The 18,534-nt window shown below is 29.4% G+C and overlaps 1 protein-coding gene across 2 annotated transcripts in view; it reads right to left on the bottom strand.

The window, feature by feature from the left end:
• The window catches only part of LOC135923647 (uncharacterized), a 54,039-nt gene that overhangs the window by 1,171 nt on the left and 34,334 nt on the right, over positions 1 to 18,534 (bottom strand). For both annotated transcript variants that reach the window (XM_065458512.1, XM_065458513.1), the window contains exons 20-24: positions 11,591 to 11,717; positions 11,223 to 11,367; positions 10,753 to 10,920; positions 10,409 to 10,576; positions 683 to 820 (exon numbers count right to left, since the gene is read on the bottom strand). In XM_065458512.1, the coding sequence (XP_065314584.1) occupies positions 683 to 820; positions 10,409 to 10,576; positions 10,753 to 10,920; positions 11,223 to 11,367; positions 11,591 to 11,717 (746 nt within the window). The remainder of the gene's footprint in view (positions 1 to 682; positions 821 to 10,408; positions 10,577 to 10,752; positions 10,921 to 11,222; positions 11,368 to 11,590; positions 11,718 to 18,534) is intronic.

Raw genomic sequence — 18,534 nt, 5'->3', positions numbered from 1 at the left:
CTTGCATAATATTTTTCTGAATAAAATATTGAGTTAGCCATTCTTATAAATTACACAGTTTAACAACATTAGAATTCACATAAAAAATAAGTTGTACATTCGTTAGAACAGGTTGATGGTGATTTTGAAAAGGGTTGTGGTTTCAAACTCTCAATATATCAAAAATAAAGAAACATTTGATAAAGATAGGTTTCTTTAAAAGAATTATTATCCAGTCTAACTGGATAAACCTAGTGCTGTAAACATTTCTATAAAAATCGAACTCGTTCACGTTCACTCATGATGATGAATAATGACCTGTTAAAAAAAATTGAAATGTGAAAAAGGAAAAACAGTTAATTATTAAATATAAAACTTTTTTCTTAAAAAATTCAGATTATAATATTAAATTTTTCAAATAAATAAAAATAGAAAGTGTTTTTAAAATTGAACGAACGTTAAATTAGAACGCGTTCGTCATAAAAAAGGAACGCGTTCACATTCAAAGTTCGTCAAAAATAAAAGAAACGCCATTCATCATTTTTTTCAAAAACAAACTTCGTTCACGAATGAACGCGTTCGTTTACAACACTAGATAAACCTGAAAGGACCAAACGATGGAGTTCGCTATATGATATTTGAAAAAAGTGCAAATATAGTTTTGTTTGTATGTTATAAAAATATTTATAGACATAATTTTAACCTGAAAAGACCTTTATAAGAAGGCAAGGGCGGTGAAACGAAAATTTTGACTTGATAACAAGATACAATGCGAGATATAATTTTGGAAAATTTAGGCCCTTCGAAATTTCGTTCCAATATTATGGAGACATCTAATGAACTGAATTAAAAGAAAATAATAATTTGCGTTTTTTATAAACCATATTTTTTTGTTAATAAATTAAACATTTTGAGAATATTGATATATATTTAATCGCTATTCTTATAATTATAAATAAAGCAAAATAGCAGATAAAATTTTATCGGAACAATATATTGTTAAATTTCTAGAAAAATTGAAAAAATATGATTATTTTTGTTAATCAAGTAGGAAAATTGGCCAAATTTTCATATGAGAAACATATATATAAATTAAAATTAATTTCGAGGGATATTCATATGTACTTCATAAAAGAGCTAATAATACTATTAGGTACCTCAAAAGCAAATTAGAATGTAATCTTAACCACAAAATTGGGAAATAACGAGCATATTTTCATTGAGATATATACTCATCCTGATAAAAGCGAATATGCTATTTTAAAATCTATGAAAGGAGACGCAAAAACTTTAACAAAATCTGTCTAAATATATTTCGACAGAAAATGGTTATGCTATGCATATCTCAATTCCTAAACATTTGTAAAATTCAGCTCCATGAAGTTGAGCGAACGATTGGAAGCACTAACGATGAATCATATCTCATTTTTTTAGTGCTTCAATCCGTATAGTAGTCGAATTTAAGGAAAAAAAGTTATAAGCAAAAATAAAAACTTAACGATGAAATACATATCATTCTTTAGTGCTTCGTTCGTAGAGGTTGGTGCTCCAATCACTTTTATAGCCGAATTTATGAATAATAAGTATTTGCGGAAAAAACAAAAATAAACAATAAATTGGCGTCCAACTAAAACAAAAACTATAGTAGAGCTAAACATCAGGTTTTCGCCATTATTAGTGCTTAATTAGTATATTTGAAATCCATTGCTTAGCAAATTATTCCTTTTCAGATTTGATTTTTTTCGAAAAAATCATGCATTTAAATTTTTCTATCATAAATTTTAAGTTATACGTAGATCTCATTTTTATATTTATGCAGGAATACAACGATTCTGATAGTTACCCCGATTCAAGTATGTATAAAAGCTAGAATTATAAAAAAAATTAACCCCAAAATTTCCCACATGTGATTAATAAATCAATTATATATTTTGTAATTTTAATTTTACTGCCATTATAAAAGAATCAAATCATATTTTTTAAAAAAATCTGTATTATATTCTAATCTTATCTCTATTCAGAAATCCTTATCCTGACCTTATTTATAATTTTAAATCTGCTACATTATTATCCTAAAAGTAATACTTTTTTAAATATAGATATTAATTTATAGGCCTAAATATTTTGACAAATTATTTATTTTTTATAAATCGGTTTTCGGTCGAGTTGAGTTACAAATTTACCGATTAAAATTTTTTAAACAAAAGAAAAATTAAAAACAAAAAATATATATTGACAAAACATCTATAAATGTCAATTACAAATCTATTTAAAATTTTCAATTTTTTTAATATAAATAATTCCAAATAAGTAGGGGAAAGCTGGGCAGATTAGTATAGGGAAACATCAATCTGCCCCATTTATAATCTTACTAAACTATTATTGTATAAGAATAGAAATATATACCCATTAAAAATATTTATGTCATACATTATTGGCTAAAAATTATTTAAAAATTGTAACAATTATATTTTTACGGCGTAACTGAAAAAATAAGTTTTAAAAATCTTAATAAATATAATTTAAAAAAGATTAAGCTAACAATTTTTCGGGATTATAAATCATGAATTATACGCTTTTAAATGGCATATATAAGATTAAGGGTATAGTGATGGTTGGTCAGGGGTAGGTTGATCCTATTAATTATTGCATCTATATATTTTTTGTTATAACAAGTGCATTATAATAAAAATGAATCCATCTAAAATAATAATAATATATTTTAAATAATATTTTATTACAATTTTTACAAAATTTCTCTAAATTCAACTACTTTATTATATCATATTATGAATATACTTTAAAGCCACTAATCAAAATATCAAAAAAAAAAAATTCTATATCATCTATTATTGGCCAGTGTGCCCAAAGTACGTTAACGTTGGACTAAAAAATAATTTCAAATGTTTTCTAAAAAATCGTTTCATAAAATATATAATATAAAATAGCCTAAACTTTGAGTTTTGAGAACCGGGTATTTGACCGGTCAATTAATATTTTTTACCGGTTTACCAACCTTGGTTCAGAATATTTTTTATTTATTTAAATTAGTTTAATATTATTAAATTTATTCCGGTTTGAACGAAAGGTGTTTCAACCTTCCCCGGTCCCCAATCAGTTTTTAAATTTAATAAAACAATATCTTGGTAAACATTTCCGGTCTTCAATTCTTATTTTATATTTTTTTAAATGCAACGAACTTGTCTCATTTTGAATATATGTACTTATAATTAGTAAATCAAACAAAACTACGATGCCTAGACTAGCAGCTGTACCAGTTGAACTAATAAATATGACCTTTCTAACTTTCAAAAAGGATGTTAATCGAAATTCAGCTGATCCATGGATAAAGATAAGTGATGCATTTGCTAAATTAATGTCACCGATGTCTGTATATACCTATATCCGTTTCAATAAAAGTAGTTGCTGGAATATTATAGAAATAAATGAATATATGATTACGATACGTTTTCAATATTTTATTATAATTTCTTATGTTATAATTTGATTTTATATAATTTGCAGAGAAATGTTTCTAAAAATGAATTTAAGCCAGATGAAACTTCGCTGTACCTGGATGTTTAAAAATTATTATTTCCCCTCAAATTCCATTTATTTTTTTAACAATTAGAGCTCATTGTAAATAATGCGCGGCTATATTTAGGATGAATATGATTAGTTCAATGCATGATAAACTTTGTAAAAACTTAATTTGCGATATATTTAATTATAAATCACATATGCATACTCTTGTTTTAAAGAGACCATTAAGTGATTTGAGAAGAAAGGAAATCGACAATGAATTAGAAAAAGACTTTGCCTCTAATTGACGGGTTGAAGAGGCCAAGCAATCTATGGAATATGGCGAGGTAGAACCAACTACATTTTAATCTGAAAATGGATAATATTATTAATTTTTAAATATACCGAACCTTATATTTCAAACCATTATTATTATAGGATCTAATAAATTTTATACATTATTGGTTGTCAGATCAAATGTGTATATACAATAATTATTGTCAGGATACTGATATAGATACTTCAAAATTGATGCCACCGGCTCCCTAGTTACAAAAATCAATGGACAGTATAATCAAAGATCAGGCATATTTTTTTATATGCGGGAGTAATCTGAATAAAATTAATGTCAAATACCTGTGTTGCAAATGTTCTATGAAGCAGCCCACGATATTAATCATATTTCACTTTGGAGAGTATGCATATGTGATTTATAATTAAATATATCGCAAATTAGGTTTTTACAAAGTTTATCATGCATTGAACTAATCATATTCATCCTAAATATGGTCGCGTTACAATGAGCTCTAATTGTTAAAAAATAAATGGAATTTGAGGGGAAATAATAATTTTTAAACATCCAGGTACAGCGAAGTTTCATCTGGCTTAAATTCATTTTTTGAAACATTTCTCTGCAAATTATATAAAATCAAATTATAACATAAGAAATTATAATAAAATATTGAAAACGTACCGTTATCATATATTCATTTATTTCTAGAATATTCCAGCAAATACTTTTATTGAAACGGATGTAGGTATATGCAGACTTCGGTAACATTAATTTAGCAAATGCATCACTTATCTTAATCCATGGGTCAGCTGAATTTCGATTAATATCCTTTATTCATTTTTGAAAGTTAGAAGGGTCATATTTATAAGTTCAACTGGTACAGCTAGTCTAGGCATCGTAGTTTTGTTTGATTTACTAATTATAAGTAGTGCTGTAACTGTAAAGTAACATAAAAAAAATAACGCCGTTACTAACGACGTTACCTTTCCTGAATAAAAGGAATTTCATTCGTTACCTTTTCCTAGAGGTAACAAGTTTCTTTTTTTGAGTAACGGTAACGCAAAACGTTACTTTAAATTTTTTCTTAAAATTTTTTTTTATTGGAATATAAAATTACTTTTATTTATTTTTTAATATAAATAATTTAGGCCGAGTTTTTAATTTATATCAACCACAATTCCTTCATTTATATTTTAAATTCTCGTTGTTAAATTATCAGTCAAATGTTAATCTAATTAATATTCAATCAAAATTCAGTAAATGTTAATAATATTCTATTTTTATATTATTTTAAAAAAATTATGTCCATAGTACTTCTTCAGATGAAGATGATTTAACTTTTCCCTGACCCCAATTTGAAACTTTCACAAATAAAGAAAATTAAGCATACCAAGTCTACACTTTGTAAATATAAATTATGTCCCAACACTAATATTTCAACCTCGTCCAGCAGTTTAGCATTTGAAAGTAGAAAGATGAATTAATATATTATTATTTCAAACACATTTGATTATCTAGCAAAAATAATCTTTAAAATTTTTACCACATATATAAGATACAAAAAATAAAGTGACCAAATGTTACCGACAATGCTAGAAAATATATCAAAGCTTTCGAGTAAAAAAATTATAAGATATTTATTAAAAAATTATTAGAGTATATTAACAAGTAGAGGAATCGGATGTTGAAATAGTTCTTCTGCCATTATTTGATCTATTTGAAAATAAAAATACTAAATGATAGTATTGTATAGTTACCTAAGCATCATTCCTGTTCAACATACATTTTAATCTCTTTGCAAATGTTTACAATGAAAAGGCAGGTAACGATGTCCATTTTAAAACCATTTCAGAAATTACATTTTCTAAGTGTAAGCTATTGTGGAATAAACATAGGCAATCTTTAAACTGTGTAGCCATTTTAAGGAAAACAACCGGTTATAATAAGATAGAACTCTTTTTGGAACTCCTGAATTTAATAGATAGTCTTATTAAGGAGAAATTGTATGAATCTTGTGATAAACCTGAATTACATAGATTTTCAGATAACAAGTAATTCATGTATGAATATTATATGGTTAATGTTAATTAAGAAATATTATATGTATATATGTGATTTTAAAGGTTATGGAACCGATTGCTACGCTCTTTCAATTTTAGAGAGCGAAGAAAATACATTTGGGATATCTCACTATTTTGATTATCTTTTATTTTCAATAGTTTCAAATGCATCTATAAGGATGAATATATATTATCCGTAATAATTCACCCGCTATTTAAATTGGATTGGCCCTGGATAAAATTAGAGGTCAACAAAGGAAGAATTCTAGAACTTATTCCCAGTTTGAGAAAAGATCTTGATAAAGAAAGAGGAAACTTTTTTCTTGATGGTTGTCACAGATTTATCCAGCACTTTTGTATCTGCTGAATGAAGTCTTAACAAAACAATTGAGCTTAATAAAATTTCTTCCAGCATATCAGGGGCCAAATATGAGACATATCTTGCAATATGCCTAATTATCCCGGATAAAATAAAAATTCTTATTCTTATCAATTTTGATAAAAAAAAGGTACTTACATCCATTCTTTAAATATATTCTAAACATTAAATATGAATTTTTTGAAATATTTTACTTAAAGTTTGTAGTAAAAAAAAGTTTTAAATGTTTGGTGAGAAATTTAAAAAATTATTTTTTAAGACCAAAACAATATTTTCTAATTCAAATATTTTTCAGATCAATAAAATAATTTTTATTAATTTTGATATTTAATTTACAATCTAAAAATTAATCAATGAATATAATATCGTATTATTAAGAAAAATTATCATTTTTCTAATTAAATAAATAATATATTGTCTAATTAAATAAATAATATATTGTATAATTTTTTCAACCAAACACTGCAATATCAACGTGACTGACAATCTTAATAAAATGCCCAAATCTGGCACAGATATATCAATTCATAGAATTATTTTAAAGAGTAGTGTATTTTTTCTGCTGTAAATGTGAAAAACAAATATAAATTTATATGAGTGACAAGAGTAGGACTGATTATTATAAAATATAAATTAATAATCATAAAAGGGTAATATTTTTGAAAAATATTTTAGCCGGCATTTGCATTTTTTAGCTTTGGGAGGATTTATTCCCTGCCCCTCCCCCAGCATGCCTAAGGATATTTTGCTAGTTATAAATCTTCTAACTTTTATAACCATTAGATGCAGGAGATGAATTTATATGACCCAATACATGGGATGAAAAGTGTTTTTCAGGCACAGCAAAAAAATATTAAAAAAACAAATTCTTGTCCTTACCTAGCGATGACATAAAATTAATACCTTATCAATTTTTCAAAATTGTTGTTAGAAATAAATAAATTACAAAAAGTTCATTTTTATATATATATTATAATTATATGTACAAATTTATTTTATAGAAGGATCTTATTTTATTATATATTCTTTTTGTTTATAATATTTAATTTTTTAAGTAACAAATAACCCGTTACTTTTTTAAAAAGGTTACGAGTAACGATAACACGTTCCTTTTTTCAGACATAACGAGTAATGGTAACGCGTTTCTTTTTTTTAGTAACGTTTACAGCACTAATTATAAGTACATATGCATAATATGCAATAATTAAGTTGAATTTAGGGAGAAATTTTTTAAAAATTATAATAAAATATTATTTAAAATATATTATTATTATTTTAGATGGATTTATAATGCACTATCAAAAATGTATAAATGCAATAATTAATAGGACCAACCTACCCCTGACCAACCATCACCATACCCTCAATCTTATATATGCCTTTTAAATGTGTATTAATTCATGATTTATAATTCCAAAAAATTGTTAGCTTAAAAAATAGGGTTTAATCTTTCTTAAAATCTATTTATTAAGATTTTTAAAAACTTTACCTCTGTAAAAATATAATTGTTAGAATTTTTAAATAATTTTTAGTCAATAATGTATGACATAAATAGTTTTATTAAGTATATATTTCTACTCTTATACAATAATAGTTTAGTTAGATTATAAATGGGGTGGATTGATGTATCCCTCTCCAAAACGTGCCCAGCTTTCCCTTACTTATTTGAAATTTATATTAAATTAAAATTTTAAAAATAATAATTTATACTGTTATTACATTATGGATCGGTAAATTTATAATTCAACTCGACCGAAAACCCATTTATAAAAAATAAATAATTTGACGAAAAATTTAGGCCCATAAATTAATATCTATATTTAAAAAGGTATAACTTATAGAGTTAGGATAATAATGTAGCAGATTTAATATTATAAGGTCAGGATATGGATTTCTGAAAAGTGATAAGATTAGAATAACACAAATTTTTTTTTAAAATATGATTTGATTTTTTTATAATGGCAGTAAAATTAAAATTATAAAATATATAATTGATTTATTTATCACATGTGGGAATTTTGTGGTTAATTTTTTTTTTATAATTCTAGCTTTTATACATACTTGAATAGGGGTAACTATTAGAATCGTTGATTCCTGCATAATTATAAAAATAGATCTATTTATAACTAAAAATTTATGATAGAAAAATTTAAATGCATGATTTTATCGGATAAACAAAATCTGAAAAAGAATATTTTGCTAAGCTACATAATTTTATAGTAACCAAATATGATATTTTGGAAACAATTGATAGACTAAAGGGAAAAAGACAATGTGCATTAATTTTTATAGGGTGTATACCCAAACTAATCACGGAATTTAAATGTTACTAATTGATCATAAATAATGGTAAAACAAGATGTTTGTCGCTGCTCTATTTCTGTTTTGGTGCACCGCCATTTTTTTGATTTTGTTAACATCTTTTTTATTTAAATTTCGGCTAGTAAACTGACACTAACCTCTACTAAGGAAACCCTAAAGAATTATATAAATTTCATCGTTAGTGCTTTCATAATTATCTGGCCAAAAGTTACAATTTTTTTATATGACGGTTTGCCAAATTAATTACCGAATTCAAATTTACTAATTAACCACTAAATAATAGGGAAACCCGGTTTAGTACCATTATAGTTTTTGTTTTAGTTGGCCGCCATTTATTGTTTATTTTTCACAAATAACTATTCTTAAATTCGGCCTCAAAAGTGATTGAGGCACTAACCTCTAATAATGAAGCACCAAAGAATGAAATAATTTTCATCGCTAGTGCTTCCAATCGTTCGGCCAACTTTACGCCTAAATCGTGACGTCATAATTTTTATATAGCTTATATCTTTTTTATAGGGCGGTTAACTAAATTAGTAACGGAATTTAAATATATTAATTAAGCACTAAATATTGGCAAAAACTAAATATTTAATGCTTTTATAGTTTTTGTTTTGGCACATCGTCATTATTTTTTTTTCACAAATAAAATTTTATTCTTAAATTCGAATACAAAAGTAATTGAAGCACTAACCTCTACTAACGAAGCACTAAAGAATGATATATGTTTCATCGTTAGTGCTTTCAGTCGACTTTTAAACGTGAAAAGTTTTTATTTTTGCTTATAACTCCTTTACCTTAAATTCGTCTACTATACGGATTGAAGCAATATCAAGCACTAACGAAGCACTAAAAAATGACATATCGTCGGCCTAGAATTGGAGTCCACTTGCGCAAATGTTTAAAGTGAGAAAATCAACATTAAAGTTCAAAATCAAATATAGGAATAGCTTGTTGATCAAATTTGACAGAGCTATAACTTTGGCAAATATTAATATTTTTAATCTAGTTTTTATTTATATATATATTGGGAATAAATAAATTATTATCCACTTCTAACTCAAAAATTTTGAAAATGTCAAGTGGAGCAATCCAATTCTAGACCTACGATATGATTCATCGTTAGTGCTTCCAATCGTTCGGCCAACTTAACGGAACTGTAAAATTCTACATTCCTTTAAAATGATTTATCAAATAGACCCAAAATTTTTAAATAAAAAAAGACTAGGGGCCGAGTTAAAACAAATTATTTTAAAAAAATCTGGGCTATGCTTGAAAATAGTTTTATTTTTAACTCAAACCGGGTTTCATATTTTGACCTTTGCAAATTATCTGGGTTTAACACTAGTCAAAAAATATCATAACAGAAAATATTTATATTGGCAATCGGATAAAAATATCCGGATATAATTAACCCGTCCATATTCCCCCAAAAGAGAATGCATGGCAAAAATCTCCCAAATTTTTTATATTAAATTACAAAAAAAATCATAATATTTCACATGACTTAAAGGTAGCATATCTAGACTAAGAAGATGTAGAAAGCTATTTCGATGATTTCATGAAACTAACCTTTTTGGGCAAGGTTAGGGTAAGGCTAAAAGATAAGAACACGGGGTAGGATTATTATAATGTTAAAAGTATAATTTTTTAATCGTTATTGTTATTAAATTGCTGTACGGTTTTGTTTTTTTTTAAAATCTATAAAGTTAATGTTCGAGAATCATTTATATTAAACTTGGAAGCTGTGGTTTAACTATTCCTATTCTAATAAAAAAATTAAAATTCCTTAAAATAGAGAATTTTTTTTAGGGGGGAGGGGATAATACTAAATATCAAATATAAATATTTAACCTCAATGCTTGACTATTAAGCTCTTCACATAATTTGATAAGAGTGTTTTTAATTGTCTCGTTCGAGTACATCATTATATGTTTTGAGGTCTTAATGGAGTTTTTTATATGATCATCGTAAGATTCAGAATCTAAAAGATGGTCTAATTCAGCCCAGGCGAACGGGTCTCTTAATATTTGTAAAAAATTGTTTTAATTTTAAAATCTCTTTCTTTATATTTAATAAATAAATCATTATGCTTAAAAATATCAGTATTATAAAAGAAACATTTCAGAATCGGAAACCTTTTTTTTAAGCGAATTAAAATGGCGATTAAAAATAAAAGTTGCCTAATTTATATTTACAAATTGATGGCCCTATTCTCCCAATATTTGGGATTAGTTTTAAGTATAGAGGTGATACTATCTTCGCTGAGGGATACATCTAGCCTGTAAACCCTCGAATAATCTGGGATAAGCGTTTCAATACCATTTTGTAAAATCTCTTCATCTTTGAGCCAACCTTGCCAAGTTCTTTATGACAAAAAAAATATGTTTAAGCTATGTAATATATTTTATTTATACAGAAGAATTTATTTAATTAATATTGCGCCATAATCAATTTAAGGAAGCTTAAAATATTTAACGCCTTTTCTTGACTTTTTAACAGCTTAAATAATAAGAGCCAACGAGTTAATTAATTTTTGTCACGGTTAAACTTATAGTGGAAATATACGATTTTAAAAAATAGCTTATTTCAAGTTAACCACTTTTTATGAAAATGTTTAAAACTTAAATAAAAAATATCAAGGAAATTTGATAAAAATTTTTATAACTGTTTATGGCAACATTCTTGCATCTTTCCTTTCATCCGTTTTTCATAAAAGGAACGTTTAAGGATAAACGCTAAACCAGGAAATATTGGACCTTCATTCATTCTGTAAATAATGTCGGGTCTAGTGTCAGAAATCTTTTCGTGACCTTTCATTTTATGGCGATTAAAATTAATAAAATGTAAATTTTTTCTTATTATTTAATATATCACTTGGTAAATAAGTAAATGAAATTTCAAATTTGATAATAAATTTTCATAAAAAATATATAATATAACAAGATCTTATTATATACCATTTTTTATTATAAATGGTCAGGGTCTGTAAAGCATATTAAAGTCTGATTTATTTATGAGATAAAAAATATATACCATAGGGATTCCAAGCAGAAACTGATGCTAAATCTGACGAATTGATAAGCACAATCAGGGCTTGTGACATGTAATGTATATAGTCGGGCGCAAGAACCAAATTTTGTTCAATGATCATTAGGTATTCCTAGATAATAGGAATTGATAAAAATTAAGTCTATACTTTTATTTTTTGATTTGGTTAAAAGTCGTGAAAAAAATAAATAAAAGAAAATATATTTAAAATTAATATTTTAAAAAATATTGTAATTAAAAAAATTTTCATCTATAGAGGGATTAGAGGTGTGCTAGGGTTTTTAGCCCACAAGTCAGCCTGCCCAAAATTTCTAAAAAATTTAGCCCAACCCGTCCATAGTTTTTAAAAACCCTTAATCCACGCCTATAAAAAAGTTTTATAATATAGGAACTTGCTGTATTAAGCAGAAAAAAAAATTCAATTTAAAAAACGGATAAGGAATTTATTTGATCTAATAAAATATTTATGTAATGAAATAAAATAAAAATTTATTGATACTAAAAACCTCCTAGCAATGCTAATACCTCGTTTATAAGAAGCACTGGTTGCTGGAATTGGTAATATTTTAGCCAATCTTGATAGCTTTTCGACGATAACGTCCTCAATTATCGGTACTTATGTACCAAAAATTTTTAAATTTCAGGGAGCATTTTTTTAATGTTTACTAAAATGATTTTAAATAACTAAAAGTTGTAAATTTTAGCCCGCCCGCCTACCCATGTAAAAACCTACCCAATGCAGACCTCTAATAGGGAGAGATAAAAAATAGTAATCATAGGGTTGTTGGGAAAATGAAATAATTTATGGCCGTGTACTATTTCAACTTATTACCGAACAGCCGGCTGTTTAGCATTGACTGGTCTAAAAAGTAAGATAACTTTTTTTAAGATAAAAATACGAAAAATAACAATTTAAAGAAACACTTAAAACAAACCAAAATAGGGGTCCTAGGCTAAACATAACTAAATTATGTATCAAAAATAAGTCAAACGAGGACATCGCCATATATGACTTATATTTCAAAGTAAGTAAACTGAAACCTAATTATATTCCATGTAAAAAGTGAAAAAGAAACAACCCCGAAATATCAAACAATATAATATAATAAATGTTTAGGAAATTGAAGGCTTGGTACCCAATACAAAAAAGTTAAAACTATAAATGCGTAATAATAAAAAAAAATTCATATGCTATCATTTGTTTGAGTAAATGTATCTGTAAAAAAAATCGGGCAGCACTTATGTGCAACAGGAAGTACTGTAAAAATATCAATCCTTTTTTATAATCAGCCACCTTAATTAAGAGGGCTTTAGTAACTCCTTTTTTATTATCAACCGCCACATTTAAGGACTTTGGTAACTTCTTTTTTATAATGAGCCGCCTTACTTAAGAAGACTTTGGTAACTCCTTTTAACCCTTAACGTTTAGTCGAAGATAATTTATTTATTAATTTGATACTATATTTTTTCTTACAGATAATATTTCTAAATAATTTTTATATATGAGAACAGAATTTTTCATAATTGATCTTTTAAAAACAAAAATTGATAATTTAATATTAAAATTTTTTTACGCCTTTTATAACTTTGGACATTTCGAATATATATAAATTAATTAATAATCTTCTCTAATAATAAAAATATTAATTTTGATAATGATAACTTGATAAAATAACAAAAAAAATAACGCGGAATGCGCAAAATTAGCTTTCTAAAAATGTAATATAATAAAGGATGAACATCATATCATTTCTTTAAATATTAAATCAATCCTGACGTTAAATGTAAAACTATGATTAAGGCGAGAAAAAATAATAGATGTTTAAGCAAAAAAAACAATCTCCGATCTATCTCCTATTGCTTTAAAAACATTGTGCTAAGCACCAGAAAAAAGTTAGAGTATAACAAGCGATAGTTATGAATGCGTAGGAAAATCGATGGTACCATATTTTGTGATTTTCCGAGATTTGGTAGGGGAATCAACGTTATGGCCATTGTTTCCTTGACCAATTTTTAAGAAAGAAAAAGATTAGGATGAAAGTGTTTTAAAATGTTTCGAAATTAACGTAAGTCTTTTGTCTGGGATTAGATTGATTTTTAATCCAGAATGCTTGGAGGAGTTTTCAATCATCTATGTAATAGGTATATCGGTGAAGTTTGCAATCGGTAGAAAGGTTTTTGACCATTTCATAGATGATTAGGTAGAAAAGTATTTAGCTCAAGGGTTCACATCGTTAGATCCATTCTGATGTTAAACACAAATACTAATTGAAATAATTAGATGTCGAGGACTAGGAGTGAAAGAATTGAGAAAATGGTTTATTTGTGGAAGATGATATTTTAACGAGAATTTAGTGGCTAAAGTTGCTTCGGAGCAGTTGTGTAGCTAGGAATTTTCACTAAAATCTTATTTCTTTATAATATAAGATTCTTAGAAATATTGTCCATTTAAATTAGTGTTATAAAATGGCTCGATTTGAGCCGATTTTTAAAAAACGGCCAACTCAATATTTTAGCCAGAAAAATATTGCTCAGCCTAGAGATTTCGCCAATAGATATCCAAACCTTTATGTCATTTGTGAGCAAAATTTTCTTACTTATATAATATTTTTCTGAACCAAATCGGCTCAAATTAAAATAAATATTTCTACATTATATAGAAATCAATTTATTAATAAAAAAGCGATTATTTAAAATACAAATATTATGTTGCTTTGACTATAAACAGGGACATGGAATGAAACGTTGAGTATTTATGGAACAGAATCTCCCTTTCCGGAACGTTTTTAAAAATAAAAATTTCTTATTTATTTCTATAATTTAAAAAAAAATGGCGTGCATATTAAGTCTTTTATTTTTTTATAATATTTTTAATAATAGTAAATAATCATTAATAAATAGGTTACGCAAGGATAATTGTTTACTTTTTATATTTTTTTGAAATTTAACGTGAAAATTATTATTAAACCTTGCGTATACCGCTGGACCTACCTCTGGTTTTTTCGTTCAACAACCTCCGCAAGTTAATCCAAGTCAAAATAATTGGGTTATTTAATAATAAAATTAAAATTCCGTCAAAACCTAAAAAATATTCCAAAACGGGATCAAATACTAGAAGTAAAATGGCAGAAAACGCGACCAAAGGTGAGATGGAAGACTTCCGAACCATAGTTAATGACAAGATCAGTCAAACTAGAGGAGACATAAACAGTATAAATTCAAAACTGGATGTCACGACTCAGCAAATATCGGAATTAATATCCCTCTTCCACGCGCAAAAAGAAAGAAATGCAGCCATATCCATATCTCCCAATGCTTTGGACACTAGAGTTAAAGAGCCGGAAAACCCCTTTTTCTCGAGCAACATTCAATCAACCAGTAGAGAATTCAAGCACATCCCAACATTCACAGATATGCCAATAGATCTGTCTAAGGAATCTACCGAATTCGTTTTATCCGAGGAAGAAATAAAAACTTTAAATATACAAGCAGAAACAGATAAGAAAAAGTTAATTAGAACAGCGAAACATTTCATAAATGCGATATGCTTAGCGGAAACAATGCCAAACTACCAATTGAAAGGCAGAGACGTTTATGAATTTCCAGCTCTTAAATGTTACGTTAAAGAAATTTATACTCATCACTGGAATATCTAAGAGCAATAGCATCGAAGGCTCAAATATACGCAAAATCCGTAGCCTGGGGATGGGACAAAATCAAGTACGAATCCCAAAATTCTATCTGCAGATTTGTAGGAGGTGCCCCACCAGAGCCCCAACAGCCCTTTCGTACCAACCCTGCTTACGGAAGTGGGCGCAAACAGGGTATTAAGGGAAAGATCGCCACTACGGACGATGACGAGCCTACAGTTATCGCAACCAATACTAAATCCGGAGTCAGGAGAGGGACGAAGCCAAACTGTAAATGAATTCGTCTTGACCTTGCCCCCTTCCGCTCAACAACTGGGTATAGCTGAGACCCTGGCGCCCTGGGCGAACGCTTGCATCTAGACATTGGATAAAGAACACATTCGCCGATGGATCCGTGATGTGAGGCGCTAAAAGTTTTCTCCAGGAGGGGCGCCAGGTGAGACACACCCTGATGAAGATGATGTAGAGGACAATGACTCCACCGACATTTGTGATTTACCCATAACAGAACAGTTTGAACACGAGGGGGAACCTATAATCCTAGCGAACGTATTCATGGATAGGGTTTCTCCATATTCAAGCGCAGTCTTGCCTCCGTCAGCGCCGACGGTCGACAGCGCTACAATAGGTCGTTTTCACAGATTACTGAGACTCATGGGTATTGACACCGTGGACGGAGCAACCTTGAACTTACATGCATCATTGGACTTAGCGGAGTTCATCCTCAAGCCACACCCAGCCCAATCACCATTCACCAGAAGGATAGCGTCGAGGGGATTTTGTCCCAAATTCGATAACCAAGCTATAGAAGATCACGGTGGACACTTCCGTAACAGATTCGTTAGGTTAGCAGCCAAATATCAGCCCATCATCGACCAGCTGGTCAATGCAGGAGTCATCGAACTAACGGACACCACATTCTGTTCACCACTCTTCTTAATCCCAAAGCAGGATGGCACGCCGCGCGTTATATCGGATTTCTCGAACGTATCCAAAAACTTCATTAAATATCCGTTTAGATTAAAAACAATTCCGATGATAGCACCAATGCTAGCAGGAGCACGGAAAGCAACCAAAATAGATCTGAAGTCAGCCTTTTATTGTATCCCATTGGCGCAGTCGAGACGAAGATTCTTCGGATTCGCAACAGCCACAGCCAAATATAGGTATAAAACCCTACCGATGGGAACCAGCTTCTCGCCTTACGCACTACAAAACATCGTATTGGATTTATGCAATAAGACGGTTAAAACAGCTAATTATTCAGTATACCTGGACGATGTAATCATATTCCATGCAAATGAAATGGTAGTTTTTAAGGACACAATGGCATTATTGGATATGGCAGCAGCCTGGGGGCTCACAGTAAACGTTACCAAATCAATCACTATCCCAACGGGTAAGATCAGATACTTGGGAATTGACATGGACTTCGAAAGCAAAACAGCCACGGTAGACCCGGAAAACAAGAAACGACTTAGGTTCTGCCAGCTGATCCTCTACAAGCATACATTACAAGCGATGTCTTTCGAGAGAGATATAGCGTTAGAAGTCCTGGGAATCCTAAATCACTATACCTACGCAATTACGGGTCTATCCAGGGTGTTCGCTCCTTACTACCACACAATGCTTGAGCCGGATGCGCCCCCGCCGATAGACTACATCAGGGCATACCCCAAAGCAGTAGCAGCGATAACAGCGCTCATGAAGCCTTTCCCCTTTACTTTCCCAATCAATGCAATAATACACGTAGATGCATCAAGCCCTCACATCGATATCGCGGAGGGACTAGAAAGCAAAGCCTCCTTCACCTTCGATGAAGCTAAATTATCATTAGGCATCCCGGAATACGCGGCGAACCACATCAACCAAAAAGAACTGTTAGCGATCTGGATCGGATGTAAATATGGCCTTAACAAATACGGCAACATCCCATCCCTGGTCACGGATAGCCAAGTCGCATACACAATAATTAAAAAAGGAGGATCCAAATCTCCTTCGTGCGAAATGTTATTAACAAAAATCATGCTATCCTTGGGGTTTGCCAAATATGTTCACCTAGCTAGGAATCTCACGTGGATCGCCTCGGAGGACAATGATGCCGACGAACCAAGCAGACAATGGATGCTAGACGAACAAGCGCACAACACCTTACATGGTATTGACGTGGAGGGCTTACCCCCAGTCGAACTCGGATTACCATGGGTAAGGGCGTCAACCCCCTTCAGGGCCCTCGAAGATGAACTAACTATCGAAGCGGCTATAAGGGAAACCAACGAACTTGACTTCGATCCAAGCATCTTCGATAACACGCTAGAATTGTCGTTAGAAGACAACACGGTCCAAACAGAGGATATGTTAGCCCACGAGGAACAGGCCGGTCCCGAGGAACATAACCCGCCCTAACATTAAATCACTCGCATAATATAACTTAGAATTAGATATACATTATAATGTTACATACTAACATATTATTACCTTAAATTTATATAATAAATATTGAGATTATTAATGATAATAACTCAGGCAATAGCCAAAATAAGGACCGATAGGTCCGCTAGAGACGGTCGCTGTGATAATAGTGACCTACTGTTCTAGCTCTGTCGGGACAAAAATCAGAGTACAAGGTCAGCCAGAAATAAGGTCCTATGCCTATAAATAGGTTACGCAAGGATAATTGTTTACTTTTTATATTTTTTTGAAATTTAACGTGAAAATTATTATTAAACCTTGCGTATACCGCTGGACCTACCTCTGGTTTTTTTCCCGACAGTAATAATAGTTCGCAAAAATAAATAACAAACAAATTGTTTACGTATAATGTAGTGATAATTATATTATAACGTGTTATATACTAACAACCGCCATTTATATTATTAATACATATACTGTATAATATGGACATAAATTGCAATAAAGAATGGCTTAATAGCCTCAGGGCTCTCCAGTACCTTGTGTACTGGGGAGTCCTGCAAATGGCCACCAAAGCAAAGCCAATGCTACTTTTTAGATGAGGAATTTACAAAATTTTCGCTTATTTAGACATTGCAAAACAAATCATGTATTTTTAAAAAAATAAATAATATAGATATAACCAAAATCCGTGGCCAATGATATGATAGTGCTCCAGCAATATCAAGAAAAATAAATGGGCTCAAGCCCATATAAAAAAGTGCCCTAAAGATATCTATGTGCACTGTGGAGAACATTGGCTTAATTTAGTTATATCCAAAGCCTGTGGAATTAATGAGATTGATAATATAATAGTTTAAGTAAATA

Source organism: Gordionus sp. m RMFG-2023, chromosome 2, assembly GCF_954871325.1.
Source record: "Gordionus sp. m RMFG-2023 chromosome 2, tfGorSpeb1-WG-v2, whole genome shotgun sequence".
NCBI lineage: Eukaryota > Metazoa > Nematomorpha > Gordioida > Chordodea > Parachordodidae > Gordionus > Gordionus sp. m RMFG-2023.
The sequence above is the reverse complement of the archived record's forward strand: the minus strand, read 5'-3'. Positions and strand labels throughout refer to the sequence as shown.